This window comes from Ruditapes philippinarum, unplaced genomic scaffold (genome assembly GCF_026571515.1).
Source record: "Ruditapes philippinarum isolate M1 unplaced genomic scaffold, ASM2657151v2 ctg83_1_1_1_1, whole genome shotgun sequence".
Taxonomy (NCBI): domain Eukaryota; kingdom Metazoa; phylum Mollusca; class Bivalvia; order Venerida; family Veneridae; genus Ruditapes; species Ruditapes philippinarum.
This window is the reverse complement of record NW_026852900.1, coordinates 225,096-245,754: the sequence shown is the minus strand read 5'-3', so window position 1 is coordinate 245,754 and position 20,659 is coordinate 225,096. Positions and strand designations below refer to the sequence as shown.

Here is a 20,659-nt window from a genome sequence, read left to right as displayed (position 1 = left end):
TTCGATTATAAAACAAAGTACAGAAAATCACACTTTTATAACGAACGCAAAATATCGACTACCCGTAAAGAGATCCCGCATTTCGTACTTTCGTTTTCATTATGAAATGCTTTTTAAATCGCTGAAGAGGAAGCCATGTGTGATGACGACGACATGCTATTCGCACAATTAAAAAAAATATGAGAGATAAAATTCCCCTCGCTCTTCTGAAGGAATTAACAAACACAGACATTTCATTAAATAATATTTTTCCTCCAGAGGAAAATAAAACTATCAATGGGAAAAAATGATTCTGACATTATCACAGACATATAAGGAACAAAATATGACGATCACTGTCAATCATTATCAGAAGAGAGTAATTTAGATGTTATGCCGGTAGTTCTAAAAAAGAAGCTATTGATTCTTTGGTTAAGCTATGGTCGCACTTCGAGTATAATGCACATGTAGAAGAACCAGTTTATAAAAGTTAATTGGATATTGAATTTTACCTGAAAACATTTAACATTCGCCCTTCTTTAAAGAAAAATGATACTGTATTTATATAAAATCAATATTTGCGCTTGTTTTTTTGTGTGTTTAGGTCTACCAACAGAGTAAACTATTTGAGGCAATTGTCCAGCTTTACTGGTGGAGGGATTTAATTCCCTGCTTTATATTATTTCAGGCATCTGAGTAGAACTACCGATATTATATATGCTACCTGGATATCTTCCTCACATGAAATAATATAAAGTCCTCAGTTGAATTCAAACACGTGGTTGTGAGGAGCAAGTGTTTTGATGTCAACGACCCTAACAAATCGGCCATGGATGCCCCGTATTGTTATACTTATACGCATAAATATGTAAGAAAAAGAAAATCACTTTACCAATGGGGAATCGTTTCGACCATGCCATGACCAATGCGGCAAAAGCGACGAATAGAAAAGCAATAATGAAGCAATATGTTTGTATGTCGACTAATTTCATTATTCCTGCAGATCTGAAAACAGAAGGTATTCGTACATTAACAAAACATGTATAAAAAGCAAAATGCATTTTCATTAAAATTTCTAAAGCGGATCCTTAAATCGAGACACGATTGACGAGTGTATCATCGTTTGGTAATGACATTGATTATATTATTTCTAAAAAAAACAAATCATTATTCTTTGCTTTTCATGCAAACCCTAATATTCATCAGATACAGAGAAATTTTTACCATTTAAATAATGTTCCTTTCTTAAAATCGCATCATATATTCATTTTGTCCTGGCAATAAGTAGACATTTTTCTACATTTCTGAGATCAAAAAAGTATGTTAATCTGCAAATTACTGCTCCAATAGATAATATCATTATCATTTTTGCGGTATGTTATTTTACCTTTTAGCATCGGTTTCGTTTATAAGTATTTATTTCTTTTTAAAATTTCACCTTTCGGTCTCATTGTGTAAATAATCTACCTTGTGACAAAATTATCAATAAACGTTTGGTTTGAAAATATCATGAGCTAAAGCTTATAGTATACGTGTATAATTAGATAATAAAGGTATTACATTGCAGCCATTAAAATTTATTTATAAACCTAAAAGACCGGATGGCATTGTAAAATCTAATCAAAACAATATTGTAACTTTTAATTTCTGTTACACGAAGAAATATGTTTAGTATCATTTACATTCCTAAGCAAGATAGTATTTCTCTCTGATGGTTGTGATCAATTATTGTCATAAAGTGTATAGACCTTTTTACGGACATAAGAAACTACGTATGAGGGACTATTAACTTTTGAAAAAAGCGCGTGTACCAATTAAAGCCCTCTTTTATGATATCATAACAGAAATTTAATTTGAAACAGCAGGGTGTTAAAGAGTAAATTTTAATTACCACTGTATTACATAATATTGCACATGTTGTTAACAATAAACATTTTTGTTTAATTAATAAAACAATCTGTAAACAAAGTGATTAACCACAACAAAATAACATTAAAATTGAAAACTCGGTTTGATTAAGTCTGTACATGAGGGATAATGAATAAGCGCAACATCCCGCACGCCCCCAGATCCGGCTTGACCGGTACTCAATTATCAACATTTAATAGAGCTGGCATCAATGATCCCGAAAGACCAGCTTAAAAACAACACTGTTCAAAGTGAAATACTGGCAATATTCTACAGCTGCCATACGACATTTGACACCTGCTGTTGTGAAGTAAAAAAAAAATTGGAAAAAGTGATCCCTCGAAAACATTAATGACAACAAAATTACATGAAAATTGCAGACTTGGTTTGATTGAGGGATTATAGAAAATTTTCACGTGAATAAGTTTATCTTTGAATCCTTAAAGTTGTGCTTAATTTACTTTTCAAAAATTGTATTTAAATGCGCAACCCGTAGACAATATAAATGAAAATATTTTTATTGAATATTGTGACGATATGGAATAGTAAGTGTAAATAAAAACTGATTAGACATTCATGATTGTTTTCTTTTCGTTTCTTGATTCGATATGCTCAATAGGTTTTCATGTAAATTTACCATGTACAATAAGAGATATATATTTTTATGCTTTTTGAGTGGATTACTGATTTATCCGTGAAAATTTCTCTTGATAATTATACAGTGAAAGTTATCAAAATATAATTTCATACTTTTAATGGCGAGACTACTTTTTAAAGATTTTTTGGTGGTATTTCTTGTGATACCTCAATTTTATTTTGCTGACAATTCCGACATTGTCAGGGCTGTTTAGGTAAAAGTAAAGCTGAAATTTGTTTAATAACTTTTTTTCATTTTTTTTATTTTTTTATTCTTTCTTATAAAAAGATGTATGACTAACAAATCCAAATGCTATCCATCTGAATCTAACGCAATTATTTCCCCGTGTGAAATACACATCCTTTAAAAATGCCGGCCGCTCATATTAATCAAAGCCTGGGCTAATATAAATTCGCCGTAAGTAACGGAAAAAGGTCGGATGGTGTGACTTTTCCTTCAACTAGAATTATTTGTTTTTAATTATCAAAACAAGCGATTATTCTTGTTTTTGAAACAAAATGAATACTAGTAATATTATCACTATCTAACGTTGATTTTCGAACTTTTTTTTCAGCTCAAGACGTTTTCGTATTTTTGAGATAGTCGACTAAAATGAGGCTACCAGTGGGGGAAAAAGATTTTAATATACAAGTTAATATTGAGGAAATTTTATTTAAACATGTTTTTAAGCATGAAATAAAAGAAAATGTGTTTGTTTGTTGTGTAAGATGAAATTTTATTTCATCTTACACACAAACAAACACATATCCTCTATTTAATGCGAAATATATAGATACAAAAACAATCAAATAATATGTTTTCAGGTATGTCTTTATGTAGATCTAACAATATACAAGATAATCAGTGTTTCTTACTTTTAATGAAAAATATAAATATCTTCAGAAATTATTAAGTTCCTTTTCATTTTTTGATAACATTAAAGTTTCCATTTTTTTAAGTGTAACAACGGCAAAAATATGATTTTAAAAAATTCTTACGAAGGCTAAAATATTTTGGACAAACGAGTAAAAAATTCATTTTCGGTGGCATGCATATTGCATTGTTGACATAGTCTATTTTCTATTGGATACCAATTTCAATTTCTAGATTGTGATGATAACCGAAATTGCGCTAGTTGTATTTATTTATATTTACACAATTAAAGTATTTTTCAATTTCGAGGTCATACTTATACATAGTCTGTATGTTTGTAATCTACTTGAATTATTAATTTCTGACTACCAAGTTTGTTTATATATATTATTTATGATTTGAAATGTGCAACAATTACGGCATCATCGGCAAAAAGAAGTATGAAAAGTTGCCAATATTATCGGTTAATATATCATTCACAAATAATAAAAATAAGAGATTGGAGCCGTGATCGCCCCGTTTTGCGCCGATGATTGATTCAGAAGAAGGTGAAAAGCTTTTAATGTACCTTACAACTGCTTTAACAATATTATACATACATCGGATGGCTTAAATGAATTAAAAATCTGCTCTTTCTTTAACAAGTTTTTCAAATATAAATGACCTTTCTAATTTGTCAAAACATTTTTCAGAATCTATGAATGCACAGTATAGCTTTTTACTAGAACATAATAGCTTGTAAAAGAAAATACAATCGACTGTTGATTTTCCCTTGGAATCCACACAGATTATACATAATTTATAGAAGTTATTTTTTTTGTAAGACGATTTGATAAGACTTGAGAATATAGTAATGCAATGATAATTATAAGTGTTATCCGTCTGTAACCTTTTGCTTCATGAATGTCCCCTCTATTGAACATTATTACTATGATTCCTGACCACCATTACGTTGGGTATTCTCCAGATTCAAAAATTCTATTAAATAATTCTAGTATTATTTGTGAAATAAATGGAAATGAGTGTTTGTTTCTATATTTCTGCGATCAGTACTTCTCCTTTATTATCATTTTGTGAATAGATTGCTTCTTTTATTTCTGAAACAGTTATTTTGCAATGATCATCATAGTTTCATCATATTTACCACTTAGTTCTTCATCGTTCAAATGTGTATTATCTGAACAATATAAACATTACAAAAATCGTCAATATCAAGATTTCCTGCTGTTGGCTGATATTTTGAGTATTGTTTTGTTGTGTTTACCAAAAATTGACGCGGCTGAGATTTTCTTAAAATATAAAGAGTTTTTTCTTTTTTAAATTGTACTTGTACTTTTGTATACGTTTGATCTTGTTATAAGTGTTTTGTTTTTGCATTAACAAATTCTTGTCTATAGTTTATATTAGAATTATTTTTAACAAAAACATTCCTTGCTTTTTAAATACCTTTGTTGCGGTGAAACAGTCCAAGTTGAACCATGGTTTTTATAATTCTTGTTTGTTTTAGTTTTGTATGTACTTCCAAAAACTTTGCGAAAACATTTACGTAATATCTAAGTGAAAAATTTTAAAAGTAAATTAATATCACTCGGCATGACTTAATTCCTTTTACCCGCTATTTTATCCGTATTGTTTGAAATGTTTATATTTTTATATCTTTTCGGGCTTATGTATCCAGATGTAAGAGTACTTACAAAGAATTTTCTATTCAGTCATAAAGACTCGTCGATTTTTAGGGGAATGCAAACTCTATCCCTTGTATATTGTGAACAGTAGTGAGTTTTTCGATTTATTTACTTATTCAGATATTATTAGTTAAGAAATATTTTTGACAAGTGATATGGCCCTAGATTTGTAGATACAGACGACGGTATTGATTTTCTAATAAAACATTTTTGAAATTTTTTGTTAATTATTTTCTAAAAAACGTCATTTGTTTTTTTTTACAAAATTATATATCAATTATTTTATTTATTACTGATTCATTGTCTTGTCAGTATTGATGTCCCATTCTATGTTTTTTAAACTGCTGAAACAAATCACACATTTCCAGTCTGCACTATAGTCTAGTTTATTACATAAATATTACACAATAATAGTACATATCTTTGCAAGTTACTTATAATTTGATATAAAGATCCTTTTTAAATGACACCGTCCCCGGATCTAATGATTTTATATTTTACACTATCATATCTTTATCTGTTTTACGTATTCATTGTCGACCAATAGATATTTAGGTTCTAAAATAAGTCTGATCTTGTTTAACTTGCATTTAAATTGTTATGATTATTTTAGATTTACAAAAAGATGAAATATTAATGTTATTTTTGAATATGTTTGCAAACCTTTTATCATTCGTTATTAAATTGTTAAAATTAACACGACAATAATGACTTTAATATAATGTTAATAATTAAGTGTTTTCATAATGGCCTTGTTATTGTGCTGAAGACTGTCATTTTAGCTTGAGAATATATATCAAATATAAAATTATACTGGTTCCAAAACTTTATGGCAGATTCTCAAAAGAGTTGTTACATAATTTTATAATGTCTTTATTTATTTAAAAACACATGTAAATTGTGCGTAAACAGACAAAAATGTCCATGCAAACAATATAATTCTGCAATTTCAAGTAGTGTTTTATCGTATAACTATGATTTAGTTCATGTACCATTCGATTGTAAGGGAATTCAATATATTTGTTCCTCATTTGTTTCATACAATCATTTTGGATATCATCTTATCTAAAATGCAAACAATAATTTAAGCAGCAAATATACCTGTATATACTTTTAAGTGCAACATGTATATTTAGTAAACTCAATTAAACTAATGACGGTTATGTCAAACAAAGAGTAAAAATCTTTCATTGCTTTCGCCTGCAATAATCAGATATGCAAAAGCAATGCGACAAATGTTATCTAATTTAATCAATGCTTTGACAATTAAATATTGATTCGTGAAAAAAGGAACATCGTCGAGGCTGTAAAATAAATTATTTTTCTTCTGTTTTCCAAAATCATGAATTGTCGTTTGCGCTTTTACGAGGGTCACAACGCTCCAGCACTTGTTTTTAGATGCTTTTCATTTACTAGAAATTGTAATTCATTAATTACTTTGCTTAAGATAAGACAACTATTTCCTCATAGCATCTAAGCTGATAAAACGTTTTTTCAAAAGTGGGTGCTATTGTAACCGTTTTGCTTAGTTGAATTACCTCTATATAAATTTTCTTACCTTAAAGGACCAGTACTGACCTACTAGCACAGAGAGTGTGGAATATATATCTATATTGCCATGCAACTGTTCGGTGGAATTGCGCCATGGACCCTGTCATCACTAGTAATGGACACTAATAAACCTCAATTCTGGATAGGTCATTATGTAGCCAAATCTCACAAGTTCAGAAGATAAACCACAACATCCAGGCTTAATTACTTTAACTGTATTATAGATATTATTATTCGCCAGCTAACACTGGTATAAACCTTTAACCTGTATACTAATCAATGCATGTATTATCATTTATAACTTTAAATGATAGCCCTCCATCACTTTAATAATAATGTCATAACTGTAACTCTTTAAATACAGAAATATTAAAGTATCATCATATCCATATACTTAGATACAATGTTTACATGTATACACATTACATTAACAATTCCCAGTTTCTGTTAAATAAATATGAAATCCTAACTTTAACATTAACATTGGTACTAATGGATGGAATTCAAAATCTAGTAGAAAGAAAACTATAATGTATAAACTCTATTATAGATACTATTGTTAGCCAGCTAACACTAGGTATAAACACCTTTAACCTGCAGACCAGTCAAAACCTGTATAATCATTTTATATAAATTTTAATGCAAGTCTCATCCATCATAACTGCAAGTCTTTAAATACAGAAATATTGTAAGTCACATAATATCCATATACTAAGATATACATATATGCACATAACATTAATAATTGCCAGTTTCCATTAAAAATAAATATAACATCCTATTAGCATTGGTACTTGGGTGGAAATTAATAATCTTGTAGAAAGAAAACTATAATGTATAGTACAAAAGTAAAAAAAAAATCTCAAATAGTCTATATCATATAATAAAGATTGAGTTGTGCGAGTGTCTAAACATGGAATACCTATTTCTTACAGTAACAAATACTGTTCCATTAGACTTTATTATATAACTAACTGCATATACATTGTATAATTGATAACTTCAGGATGTTATCCTTTCTCTGTTTCAATATATGGACATGAGCACCTATATGCATAGCTTTAATTTTCCAACTTTCATTTTTACCAAAGGTTATTTTATTTCCATTTATATACAAACACATAGAAATAATAATTAGTTTCATATAGTGATTAGAAGATTCCTGTAGCAGAATACCTGTAGGTATGTACTGACTGAACAAACTAGAAAATCCAGTCTATACGGTATATAAAGCCAGTTAAAAAATCAATTAATATTCACTCCTCAGGGCCTCTATGCATTTGATGACCTTACAACTGGTAAAGTTTATACAAGAAAAATAGTAAGTAATACCTAAGATAGACAGAAAAGAACAAATAATTTAGTAAACTTTAGTAAATGAGTAACTTCCCCTTAAAATAGAGAAAACCTGAAACCCAAAAGAACACCCTAAACAGCTAAATTATGAAATGTTGCAGGCTCAGTTTTATTAAGCCATGCAAAGTAATGGTAAAGTATTCATAAAAAGTTAGATGGCCATGTGACAGCATTAATTGCAGAAAATCGGATAGCTTTCATCATCCGGATAACAGCTCCTTCCATAGACCAATATAAAAGCATTCCATAAGAGACGACGCCGTTCACCGGCGTCGCCAATAAAAGAATGAAAATTGGACAATGAATGAAAAAGTGCCTTACAAGTGCTGTTTTTTTCTTCACATATCTTTCTGGCTCATGACTGGCATTGCCTTTAAAAAGAAATGCATTACTTCAAATCTTGCTCGTAGGATTCATCAATATGCCCATTTTTTCAAGAATAATCGTACGTATTATTGTTAGACTGTTATGACTCTAGCCAAAATAAAAACAATGTGTGTGTTGATCAATGGAATTGACTGAACGTTAAGTATGTTAGTAAATCTTACAATTGAATTGCGATTGAAATTTTAGTTATTAATCTCTTTCTTATTCTCACATATCACATAATATCTGAATGTTACCGACAATAAATCTGAGGAACCACATGGGGATAACTTAAAAGTAGTTTTTTCTTCTTCTTTTAGATCATATATAATTCATGAATCCGTTTGATGGCGCTTTGTCATTAGTAAGCAGAGTGTAATATTCAATATGGCGCAATTGATGGCGAAGGCATTGTAAAATGCTTTACAATTATAATATGTACAATCTGGCCAAAACATAAAACAAAATTTTAATACAGCTTATTTCTATATCATTTATCTTAATATACTAAAACATGTACATTTTACAAGGTTTCGTAACAGATGACATTTACACACTGTGTTGTAAAAATTCCCCCCAAATTATATGACATCAAAACTTCAAAGGTTTTTAAATTGAAACCCTTTTTGGGGCTTTATGTGCCTTTACATGTTTGTGGAAATAGTTTATCAAAACAGGCACAAGCTATATTTAAAAATAAGTACATGCTTATTATACAATAATATTTACACAACACTACATCTACAAATAATTGCTGTAGAGAGTCAATAAAATACTGTTTTCATCTTTATTAGTTGATGACCACCTTATAACACACCTAGCATAAGTTCACAATGCAACTTCTAAAAGCGTGTTGTGGCTTGCAGAAAATGGCGTCTCCATGGTAATTGCCATATGAATACGTCTGCAGATGTTTCTAAATCCAATTTTACACCTGTTTCGTGTTTAAATGTTGAATTATGCTTAAGCTTACGCAAGGGGGGCGTGGATGGTAACTTGCACTTTCAAATATCGTCTATGAACAGGCTCAATCAAACCGAGCCTGCAACATTTTCAATTTTGCTATGCTGGGCTTTCTTTTTTACTCTATTTTTTGTAACTATCACGAAACCATCAAATAAGCTCAAGTTAATGTCAGATAAGCTGAAGTTTCCATCAGATAAGCTCAAATAACTATCAGATAAACTGAGGTAACTATAAACAGATATATTCAGGTAACCATCAGATAAGGTCAAGAAAATATCATATAAGATCTAGTTACCATCAAATAAACTCAAGTAATTATCAGATAAATCAGACAAACTTTAATAACTAGTAGATTGGCTCAGGTAACTATCAGTTAAACTTAACTTACTTGCAAATAAGCTCAAGTTACTATCAGATTAGCTCAAATAGCCATCAAATAAGTTCAACTGACTGTCAGATAAACTCTAAACTATAGTAACTACTAGAGTAACTATTAGATTAGATCAAGTTACCACTAGCAGCTAAACTCAACTCACGTTCATATAAGCTCAAGTTACTATCAGATAAAGTTAAGAAACTATCAGATGTGTTTTTAAACCACTGCTCTGCTAGTTAAAATATGTAGTTACTTTATGACTGATATGCAAAGGGAGTTTCCATCTAAAAAGAAAAACGTTAAACAATTTTCTTATCAGCAAATTACATCGTAAATAAAATGATCTTTTATAAATGGTAACACTAGATAATGTTGATTTATGACCATCGATTTGAAATATGCTCTTATCTGATCATCATTATATATATAATTTATTGCGGTACATGTCTATAAAAACGTAGACACTTTACGACAGTACAAGTACATTGTACCTACATTATACCAATTCATATCAAACTTTGATGAAATTGTACGTTTTAGATATATCCAAGCCTCAAAATATTAAAAGCAAATTTATATATTTTTCCAAATATCAATCGTTATATGAAAAATAACATTGAATATTTAGGTTTGCTGCTACATGTTTTCTTATGTTTCTTATATTTCATTATCACACCTGCTGACCGTTGTTACTTAAATCACTATAGACCTAGATAATTGGTTTTAAATTACTAGAGGAATGAGCATTTAAAATTTTATTGCAAGTCAAGCATTGCTTCATCATTTTTATTATATAGTGCAAAGAACAAAATAACTATGATAATGATTAAGTATAAAATAGGTTTCAGGGCATCAAAAGAATTTATTTATCAAACTGGATATAAACTGATTATACGTATTCAAATATTGTTTTGTTTAATTTCAGCAACATAGTTGCTCATTTATTTTCCACGTCACTTGGATGTTGGGGTCGGGGAACAACCCACCACTTCAGCTCACAATATCATATATCTATCTCAATTAAAGAACACAGATAGTTATAATATAAAATATAAGTGTTTCCAACAAAACAACTAAAAAGGAAATCACTCTGGAAAAGAAATTCTATTTATTTTACAAGGTCCACCAACCCCAACGCCTCGAGGGGCAAAATTCGAAATATTGTTCTGTTGTGTAAATCAGTAAAGAGAGGGGCCGATTATTTTGGTTTGTGTCTTAAAGTAATTAGGATGAAAAAAGGTATGTTAAAAGAAAAGAATTATCTTTCAAAAGATCATCGGCCAGAGTAAAACTGATCAGTTTTATCACACATTATTTCATACAATACATATATAAACTGTCACAAATATAACTAAAACATTAATGTAAATATGCAAAAGAGTTGGGCTAAAACTTATTGAAGAAATTATCGAGGGCCAATCCCTAAAACGTTGACAGTAATATTGTTTAAAATAGATGTGAAAAGAATCACATATGAAATATTGCAAGTAGAAATAAAAGGCTAGCGGAAAAGCAACAAACAACTTATACAAGTTTAAACTTTAGTAAATGCAAACAGCTAATGAAAAAGAACAAAATATAACACTGCAAAAATATTGTAAACCGGCCTTGGCATCCCAAAACACAAACAATGTAATAACAACAGAGAGACCTAAAATGGTTCATAACCCCACCCATAACATTAATTCTGGTCTAAAGCCAAATTCAAACAAAACAAACACGTACAAATAAAACAATTTATGTTGTACAATATAATTCGTCAGAGTTCGTTTTGATGTTTATTGTTCATTTTTTTTACTGAACGTTATATCAATGTTAATGGATATAACGTTTAATCAAAACGAAATTTTAAATGAGAACGTGTTGCTGGTATAATAAATCCACGGATTTGCAACACGTATAGCAATGAAAATGCCTCTTATAGTCATTTCTTCCCTGTAATTCTAACATGAAGTCAACCTGATTTTAACCAGCCTTCGGATATCAGCCATGTGATACTTTTTAGAACGAAATAAATTAAAAACAAGACAACTATACAAAATAAGCAGTAACAAAAATACAGACAAGACAATGAAACACACCAAAAAGAGCATACGTGTGTAACTAAACCTGTGACACTTAGATGTATTGTTCGGTTGTAAGCAATTGAAGGGATCTCTTATACGTGCCGTGACAATAACACGGACAATGTTTTTCACGGAATATACCTAATCAAGACTTCCTGGAAGAATAAAAGAGTAAAGGAACGTTCATCTGCTCAAAATAATGTATAGAGTTAAATGTAAGAATGTTAATTCAAGAGTGAAATGTTATTTCATTTTTTTTTCCTCCTCGTTTTTTTTCTTTTTTTTTGTATAATTAATATTAATTGAATAATTAAAAGCCTGCATTGTAAACGATGAATGCAATTTTGTTGTTGTGAAATTGAAACCTAATAGAAAAAAATCAAAAACAACACTGCAACACTGCACTTGTTATCAATGTGTTTTTGTAAGATATATTTCATTTTATTAGGTTTACTACTTAGATATTTTCACGATCGAGTACAAGTACTATCAAATTGCTCGTAAATTTTGTCAAAGTGCTTTTAACAAACACTTCACTCCAAGTACCCTGTCTCAGACTGTTACGATGACTCAAAACCATGATCATTAATAAAATATTTGTTGATGTAAAAGCAAAAATCATCGACATTTATTTTAACTTATTTAAGACTAAGATACACCATTTGTTGTTTTATAAATTACCCTTACCCAACTTTGTTTTTCATTTAAAAACATTGTCAATATATCACGTGTGTGTTTTATCCTTTACACTTCTGTCAGAACAACTGAGTTTATATTTCGACTGAATGCATTTATTCATTAGCATTTTCAATGTTGTGCCTGCGTGAAATGTTATTTTGTACTACAAGAAAACTTTTCACTGTCTATCTTTCTAAAATGTTAAAAACAAAACAAACAAAAAACAATAAAAAAACAAGATAATGTACAGACCCATGCCTCTGCTGTGCCGACTTAATATTAATGTGGCATTGGAATGACATATGTCAAACAGTTTTCTGTGTCTGCACTATAAACACAATACACACTGAATGATTTTACATAAAACTAAGTTTACGTTTAAATACACATGATGGAGTATTCGTCTTTTTTACTGGCTTTACATACCTTTTTTGTTTAATTCTTTATTAGGAAATACACATTTACGTGCGAGTTGTTTATCGAAGTGATTTTCAATCATTTCAAAAAGTTTACGCCCATTGCAATGTATTTTAAAACAAAAGTGGTAATATTGTAAAATTATTTCTTCTAGGCTAATAATTGTCTTCCGTTCCCTAGAAAACGAAGTTTCTTCGTCGGGTATTTAATTTTTTATATAATTTGATAAGATCTGTCTACTGTTTTCTCGTTTAGGTCACATGCTTTCTTTTATTTGGAGGATATGCCTCGCTTTTCATTGAAAGTAAATCACATTGAAGGTTCCATAAAAACCGCCTTATGAATACATCTGCAAATGTGTTTATATTCCAAATTTCACTATTTTCGTGTTTAAATGTTGAGATATGTTTAAGTCGGTACTAGGGACGGTTACTTGAACTTTCCAGTACCGTCCATAAACAGACTCAATCAAACCGAACCAGTAACATTTCTAAATTTGTCGTTTTGGTCGTTCGTAACTCTATTTTAATACAAATAAAATTGTGAAAGCTTATTTATAACAAAGAATAGAAATAAATTATCATTATTGATTAAAGGGAGGCGACGACTCTACTTTTCTATACTTTAGTGGGGTTTTATTTGTTAAAGATTAAACAGTAAAGTATCAACACAGATTAGTTGTTAAAGCAACTACCGGGTTTTTATATTCTTAAGACGCAGTAAAAATAATATCATGTAAAAGTACTGGACAAAGCAGTCATTATTAACGGTCGGTTAGAAAATTAAGTCACGTTATTTGCAAATTTTCACGCAGTGAACTCCCCTTAATTAATCGACACAGTCCGATATATCAGAATTTCTGAAATACTTACATTTTTAAAAACGGGCATAATCTACAGATTTTATTAATCAGTTACGTGTTCTTCCGTTGACACAACAGTGATTATGGTGAAATAAATAAATAATAAATGATGAATTAAAATATTTCATGAAAATTATGAGGAACATTCCGATACCAAAATCAACTTGATTTCGGTAACTTTACCAAAATAAACTTTTCATTACCGAAATAAGAAAAACGAGCCAAAATAAAATATCTTGCTCATATTTTAATTTGTGGACATAAGTATCTGAGAGTGACCTCGAGTGGAAAGATCTACGAAAAATATTTATTTGGCATAAAAGCATTAGTCTAATTTCTTTCTTTAAGTACGTTAAAATTGTATTATATCTAATAATGTTTTTCAAATATTTAGCTTTGAATTAATAAATACAACTTAAATAAGTAAACAAAAATAGGAAAATATTTTTGTTGATGGCATATTATTTGATTTACCTCCCGTGTTTGATACATCGAGAGTAAATCTTGTAAATATAGAAATACATATGTGTATATGAATGAATAAATAAATAAATTAATTAATTAATTAATACATAAATGAATACATAAATAAATAAATAAATAAATAAATGAATTAATAAATAAATAAATAAATAAATATTAAATAGATACATATTTCATTTTTAAAATTATTTGTTTAATATCATTATTGTAGGAAATTGAAACAAGTAACATTTTTATCAATAGTAAAATACTAATTTAAATTAATGAACAATTGAAAAAGATTATATGATATATATCTATTCAGATTCGTTTCTCCTTATAAAAAATTATTTTTATTTTATTTTTGAAACTTTTTTTACTCTTTTTTTCCTTTTTAAAAATCGTTCTGAAATATTAACATTATTATACATAATTATTAGAACTGTTGATAATATTTTTATCTTAAATGGTCTCATTTCACATTGCTTGAAAAAAAATGAAATGCTATATGTAATTTTTGTTGATTTCGAAAAAAGCTTTTGATTTCGTTGTTAGAGATGTACTATGGTACAAATAGATATAATATAGAGACACTGGATTTTTATTATATTATAGATAATATTGAGGAAATTGCATTTAATCTTTTTTAAGCATAAAATAAAAGAATATTTGTTTGATGTTGTGTAAGATGTAATTTTATTACATCTTACGCACAAACAAACACATATTCTCTATTTAATGCGAAATAAATATATATAAATGCAATCATACAATTTGTTTTCAGGTATGTTTTTATGTAGTTCAACAATATATAAGATAATCAGATTTTCTTACTTTTAGTGAAAAATACAAATATCTTGACATTTTCTTTTTCATTTTTTGATGACATTCAAGTTTCCATTTTTTAAGTGTAGACAAACGGCAAACATATGATTTTAAAAAGTTCTTACGAAGGCTATAATATTTTGGACAAACGAGTAAAAATGGAATTCATTTTCGGTGACATGAATATTACATTGTTGACATAGTCTATTTTCTATTGGAACTCCATTGTCCCTACAATTTTCAAATTCTAGATTATGTGATGATAACCGAAACTGCGCTAGTTGTATTTATTTATATTTACACAATTTTAGTAATTTTCAAATTCGAGGTACTGTACGTTTGTTATCTACATGAATTAATTATTTCTGAATACCAAGTTTGTTTCCATATATTATTTATGATTGGAAATGTGCAAAAAGTACGGCATCATCGGCAAAAAGAAGTATGAATTATTTAACAACTTTATTTCATCGACAGTTAAAAATGTTGACAATATTATCGTCGAAACCGGTTAATATATCATTTACAAAACATAAAATTAAGAGACAGGAGCCGGGATCTGCCTGTTTTGCGCCGATGATTGATTCAAAATAAGCTTTTAATATATCTTACAACTGCTTTAACAGTATTATACATACATCGGATAGCTTTAATGAATTAAGAACCTGCTCTTTCTTTAACAAGTCTTTGAAATATAAATGACCTTTCTAATTTGTCAAAACATTTTTTCAAAATCTATGAATGCACAGTATAGCTTTTTACTAGAACATAATATTTTATAAATAATAGCTTGTAAAAGAAAAATACAATCGACTGTTGATTTTTCCTTTTGGAATCCATACTGATTATAAATTATTTAATTTGTTATATTTGGTAGACCATTTTGTAAGACGATTTGATTAGACTTGAGAATATATTTTGCAATGATAATTATAAGTGTTATCCCTCTGATTTTTTTTTACTTCATGAATGTTCCCTCTATTGAATATTGGTACTATGATTCCTGACTACCATTACTTTGGGTATTCTCCAGATTCAAAAATTCTATCAAATAATTCTAGTATTATTTGTGAAATAAATGGAAATGAGTGGTTCTATATTTCCGTGATCAGTGTATCAGTACCTCTCCTTTATAATCATTTTGTGAATAAATTGTTTCTTTTATTTCTGAATAGTTATTTTGCAATGACGGTCTTCATCATAATTACCACTTAGTTCTTCATCGTTTAAATGTGTTTTATCTGAACAATATAAACATTAAAAATATATATAAGTCGTCAATATCAAGATTTCCTGCTGTTGGTTGATATTTAGATAATTGTTCTTCTTTTTTTCAAAAATTGACGCGACTGAGATTTGTTTCACATATTAAGATATTTTTTTCTTTTTAAATTGTACTTGTACTTTTGTACGTTTGATATTGTTATAAGTGTTTTGTTTTTGTATTTTCAAATTCTTGTCTGTAGTTTATATTAGATTTATACCTTTCTTGTGGAGAAACAGTCCATGTTGAACATGTTTTTTATTATATTTGTTTGTTTTAATTTTGTATGTACTTCCAAAAATTTTGCGAGAACATTTACGTAATATCTAAGTGAAATATTTTAAAAGTAAAATAATACATGTATTTAAATGTACAACCATTCCTGCTGTCCCCGGCATGACTTAATTCCTTTTTACCCACTATTTTATCCGTATTGTTTGAAATGTTTGTATTTTTATGTTTCCGGGCTTATGCATTTAAACATTTTTGACAAGTGATATGGCCCTAGATAAACGGTGATTTGTAGATACAGACGACGATATTGATTTTCTAATAAAACATTTTTGAAATTGTTTGTTAATTATTTTCTAAAAAGGTCATTTTTCTTTTACAAAATTATATATCAATTATTTTATAAAAGCAATTCAAAATGTACTTTTACCTGATTCACAGCTTTGTCTTGTCAGTATTGATGTATCATTTTAAACTGCTGAAACAAATCACACATTTCCAGTCTCCACTATTGTCTAGATTATTTCATAAATAATACACAATACTTGTACATATATTTGCAACTTATTTATAATTTGATATAAAGATTTTTGTTTAATGACACCGTCCCCTGGATCGAATGATTGTATATTATACACTATCATGTCCTTATCTGTATTACGTGTTTATTGTCGACCAATAGAAATCTAGGTTCTAAAAATAATCTTATATCTCTTACAGCATACAGCTCACAGTCTGAACTTGTTTTACTTGCATTTAAATGGTTATGATTCTATAGATTTACAAACCTATGAAACATTTATGTTATTGTTGAATATGTTTGCGACCCTTTTATCATTCGTTATTAAATTGTTAAAATTAACACGACAATAATGACTTTAATATAATGTTTGTAATCAAGTGTTTTCATAATGGCATTGTTATTGGGCTGAAGACTGACATTTTAAGGCTGCGAATATATATCAAATATAAAATTATACTGGTTCCAAAACTTTAAGGCAGATTCTCAAAAGAGTTGTTACATAATTTTAGAATGTCTCTTTTGTTTAAAACACTGAATTGACTGAACTTTTAGTATGTTAGTAAATTTTACAATTGAATTGCGATTGAAATTTTAGTTATTAATCTCTTTCTTATTCTCACATATCACATAATATCTGAATGTTACCGACAATAAAGCTGATGAACCACATAAGTAGTTTTGTTTTCTTCTTTTAGATCATATATCATTCATGAATCCGTTTGATGGCACTTTGTCATTAGTAAGCAGAGTGTAATATTCAAAATGGCGCAAATGATGGCGGAGGCATATTAAAATGCTTTACAATTATAATATGTATATACATTCTGGCCAAAACATAAAACAAAATTGTAATACAGCTTACTTCTATATCATTTATCTTAATATACTAAAACATGTACATTTTAAAAGGTTTCGTAACAGACGACACTTTACACCCAGAGAGTGTTGTAACCATTTCCCCAAAATGATATGACATCAAAACTTCAAAGGTTTTTGAATTAAAACCCTTCTTGGGGCTTTATGTGCCTTTACATGTTTGTGTAAATAGTTTATCAAAACAGGCACAATCTATATTTAAAAATAAGTACATGTTTATTATACAATAATATTTACACAACACTATATCTACAAATAATTGTTGTAGAGAGTCAGTAAAATACTGCTTTCACCTTTATTAGTTGATGACCACCTTATAACACACCTAGCATATATTCACAATGCAACTCCTAAAAGCGTGTTGTGGCTTGCAAAAAATGGCGGCTCCATGGTAATCGCCTTATTGATACATCTGCAGATGTTTCTAAATCCAAATTTACACCTGTTTCGTGTTTAAATGATGAATTATGCTAAAGCTTAAGCTAGGGGGCGTGGATAGTAACTTGCACTTTCAAATATCGTCTATGAACAGGCTCAATCAAACCAAGCATACAACATTTTCAATTTTGCTATGTTGGGCTTCTTTTACTCTATGTTATGTAACTATCAGATTAACTCATGAAACCATCAAATAAGCTCAAGTTAATGTCATATAAGCTCAATTTTTCATCAGATAAACTCCAATAACAATCAAATAAGCTCAAATAACTATCAGATAAACTGAGGTAACTATAAACAGATACATTCAGGTAACCATCAGATAGGGTCAAGAAAATATCATATAAGATCTAGTTACCATCAAATAAACTCAAGTAATTATCAGATAAATCAGACAATCTTTAATAACTAGTAGATTGGCTCAGGTAACTATCAGTTAAACTTAACTTACTTGCAAATAAGCTCAAGTTACTATCAGATTAGCTCAAATAGCCATCAAATAAGTTCAACTGACTGTCAGATAAACTCAAGTAACTATTAGATTAGCTGAAGTTACGACTAGCAGCTAAATTCAATTCACTTACATATAAGCTCAAGTATCTATCAGATTAAGTTAAGAAACTATCAGATGTGTCTTTGAACCACTGCTCTGCTAGTTAACATATGTAATTAACTTATGACTGATATACAAAGGGAGTTTCCAACTTAAACGAAAAACGTTGAAAAATATGTTATCAGCAAATTACTGGGTCAATAAATGATCTTTTATAAATGGTTACACTTGATAATGTTGTTTAATTACCATCTATTTGAAATATTCCTTTATCTGATCATCAATATATTAATTTATTGCGGTACATGTATATAAAAACGTAGACACTATACGACTGTACTAGTACACTATACCTACATTATACCATTTCATATCAAACTTTGATGAGATTGTACGTTTTATATATATCCAAGCCTCTCAAAATTAAAACCAATTATATATATTGTTCCAAATATCAATCTTTATATGAAAAATAACATTGAATATTTAGACTTGCTGCTACATGTTTTCTTATGTTTCTTATATTTCATTGTGACACCTGCTGGCCGCTGTTACTTAGATCACTTTAGACCTAGATAATTGGTTTTAAATTACTAGAGGAATGAGCATTTAAAATTTGTATTGCAAGTCAAGCATTGCTTTATCATTTTATTATAAAGTGCACAGTACAAAATAACTATGATAATAATTAAGTTTAAAATATGTTTCAGGGCATCAACAGAATTTATTTATCAAACTGGAATTAAACTGATTATACGTATTCAAATTTCTTTTTGTTTAATTTCAGCAACATCATTGATCATTTATTTTCAACGTCACTGTGGATGTTGGGGACGGGGAACCACCTACCACTTCCACTCACAATATCATATATCTATTTCAATTAAAGAACATAGATAGTTATATTATAAGATATAAGTGACTACAAAGGAAATCACTCTGGAAACAAAATCTAAATTCTATTTATTTCAAAAGGTCCACCAACCCAACGCCTCGAGGGGCAAAATTCAAAATAGTTTTCTGTTGTGTAAGGTATGTTAAAAGGAAAAGAATTATCTTCGGCCAAAGTAAAACTGATCAGTTTTATCATACATTATTGTATACAATACATATATAAACTGACACAAATATAACTAAAAACATTAATGTAAATATACAAAAGAGTTGGGCCAAAAGTCATAGAAGAAATTATCGAGGACCAATCCCTAAAACTTTGACAGTAATATTGTTTAAAATAGATGTGAAAAGAATCACATATGAAATATTGCAAGTAGAAATAAAAGGCTAGCGGAAAAGCAACAAACAACTTATACAAGTTAAAACTTTAGTAAATGCAAACAGCTAATGAAAAAGAAAAAAATATAACACTGCAAAAATATTGTAAACCGGTCTTGGCATCCCAAAACACAAACAATGTAATAACAACAGAGAGACCTAAAATGGTTCATAACCCCACCCATAACATTAATTCTGGTCTAAAGCCAAATTCAAACAAAACAAACACGTACAAATAAAACAATTTATGTTGTACAATATAATTCGTCAGAGTTCGTTTTGATGTTTATTGTTCATTTTTTTTACTGAACGTTATATCAATGTTAATGGATATAACGTTTAATCAAAACGAAATTTTAAATGAGAACGTGTTGCTGGTATAATAAATCCACGGATTTGCAACACGTATAGCAATGAAAATGCCTCTTATATTCATTTCTTCCCTGTAATTCTAACATGAAGTCAACCTGATTTTAACCAGCCTTCGGATAT

General features: G+C 28.9%; 1 protein-coding gene across 1 annotated transcript in view; it reads right to left on the bottom strand.

The window, feature by feature from the left end:
• Positions 1–17,095, bottom strand: part of LOC132727822 (uncharacterized) — a 28,696-nt gene extending 11,601 nt beyond the window's left edge. The window contains exons 1-2 of the mRNA XM_060713413.1: positions 16,933–17,095; positions 872–984 (exon numbers count right to left, since the gene is read on the bottom strand). Of these exons, the coding sequence (XP_060569396.1) occupies positions 872–971 (100 nt within the window). The 5' untranslated portion in view covers positions 972–984; positions 16,933–17,095. The remainder of the gene's footprint in view (positions 1–871; positions 985–16,932) is intronic.
• Between the last annotated feature and the right edge of the window lie 3,564 nt (positions 17,096–20,659).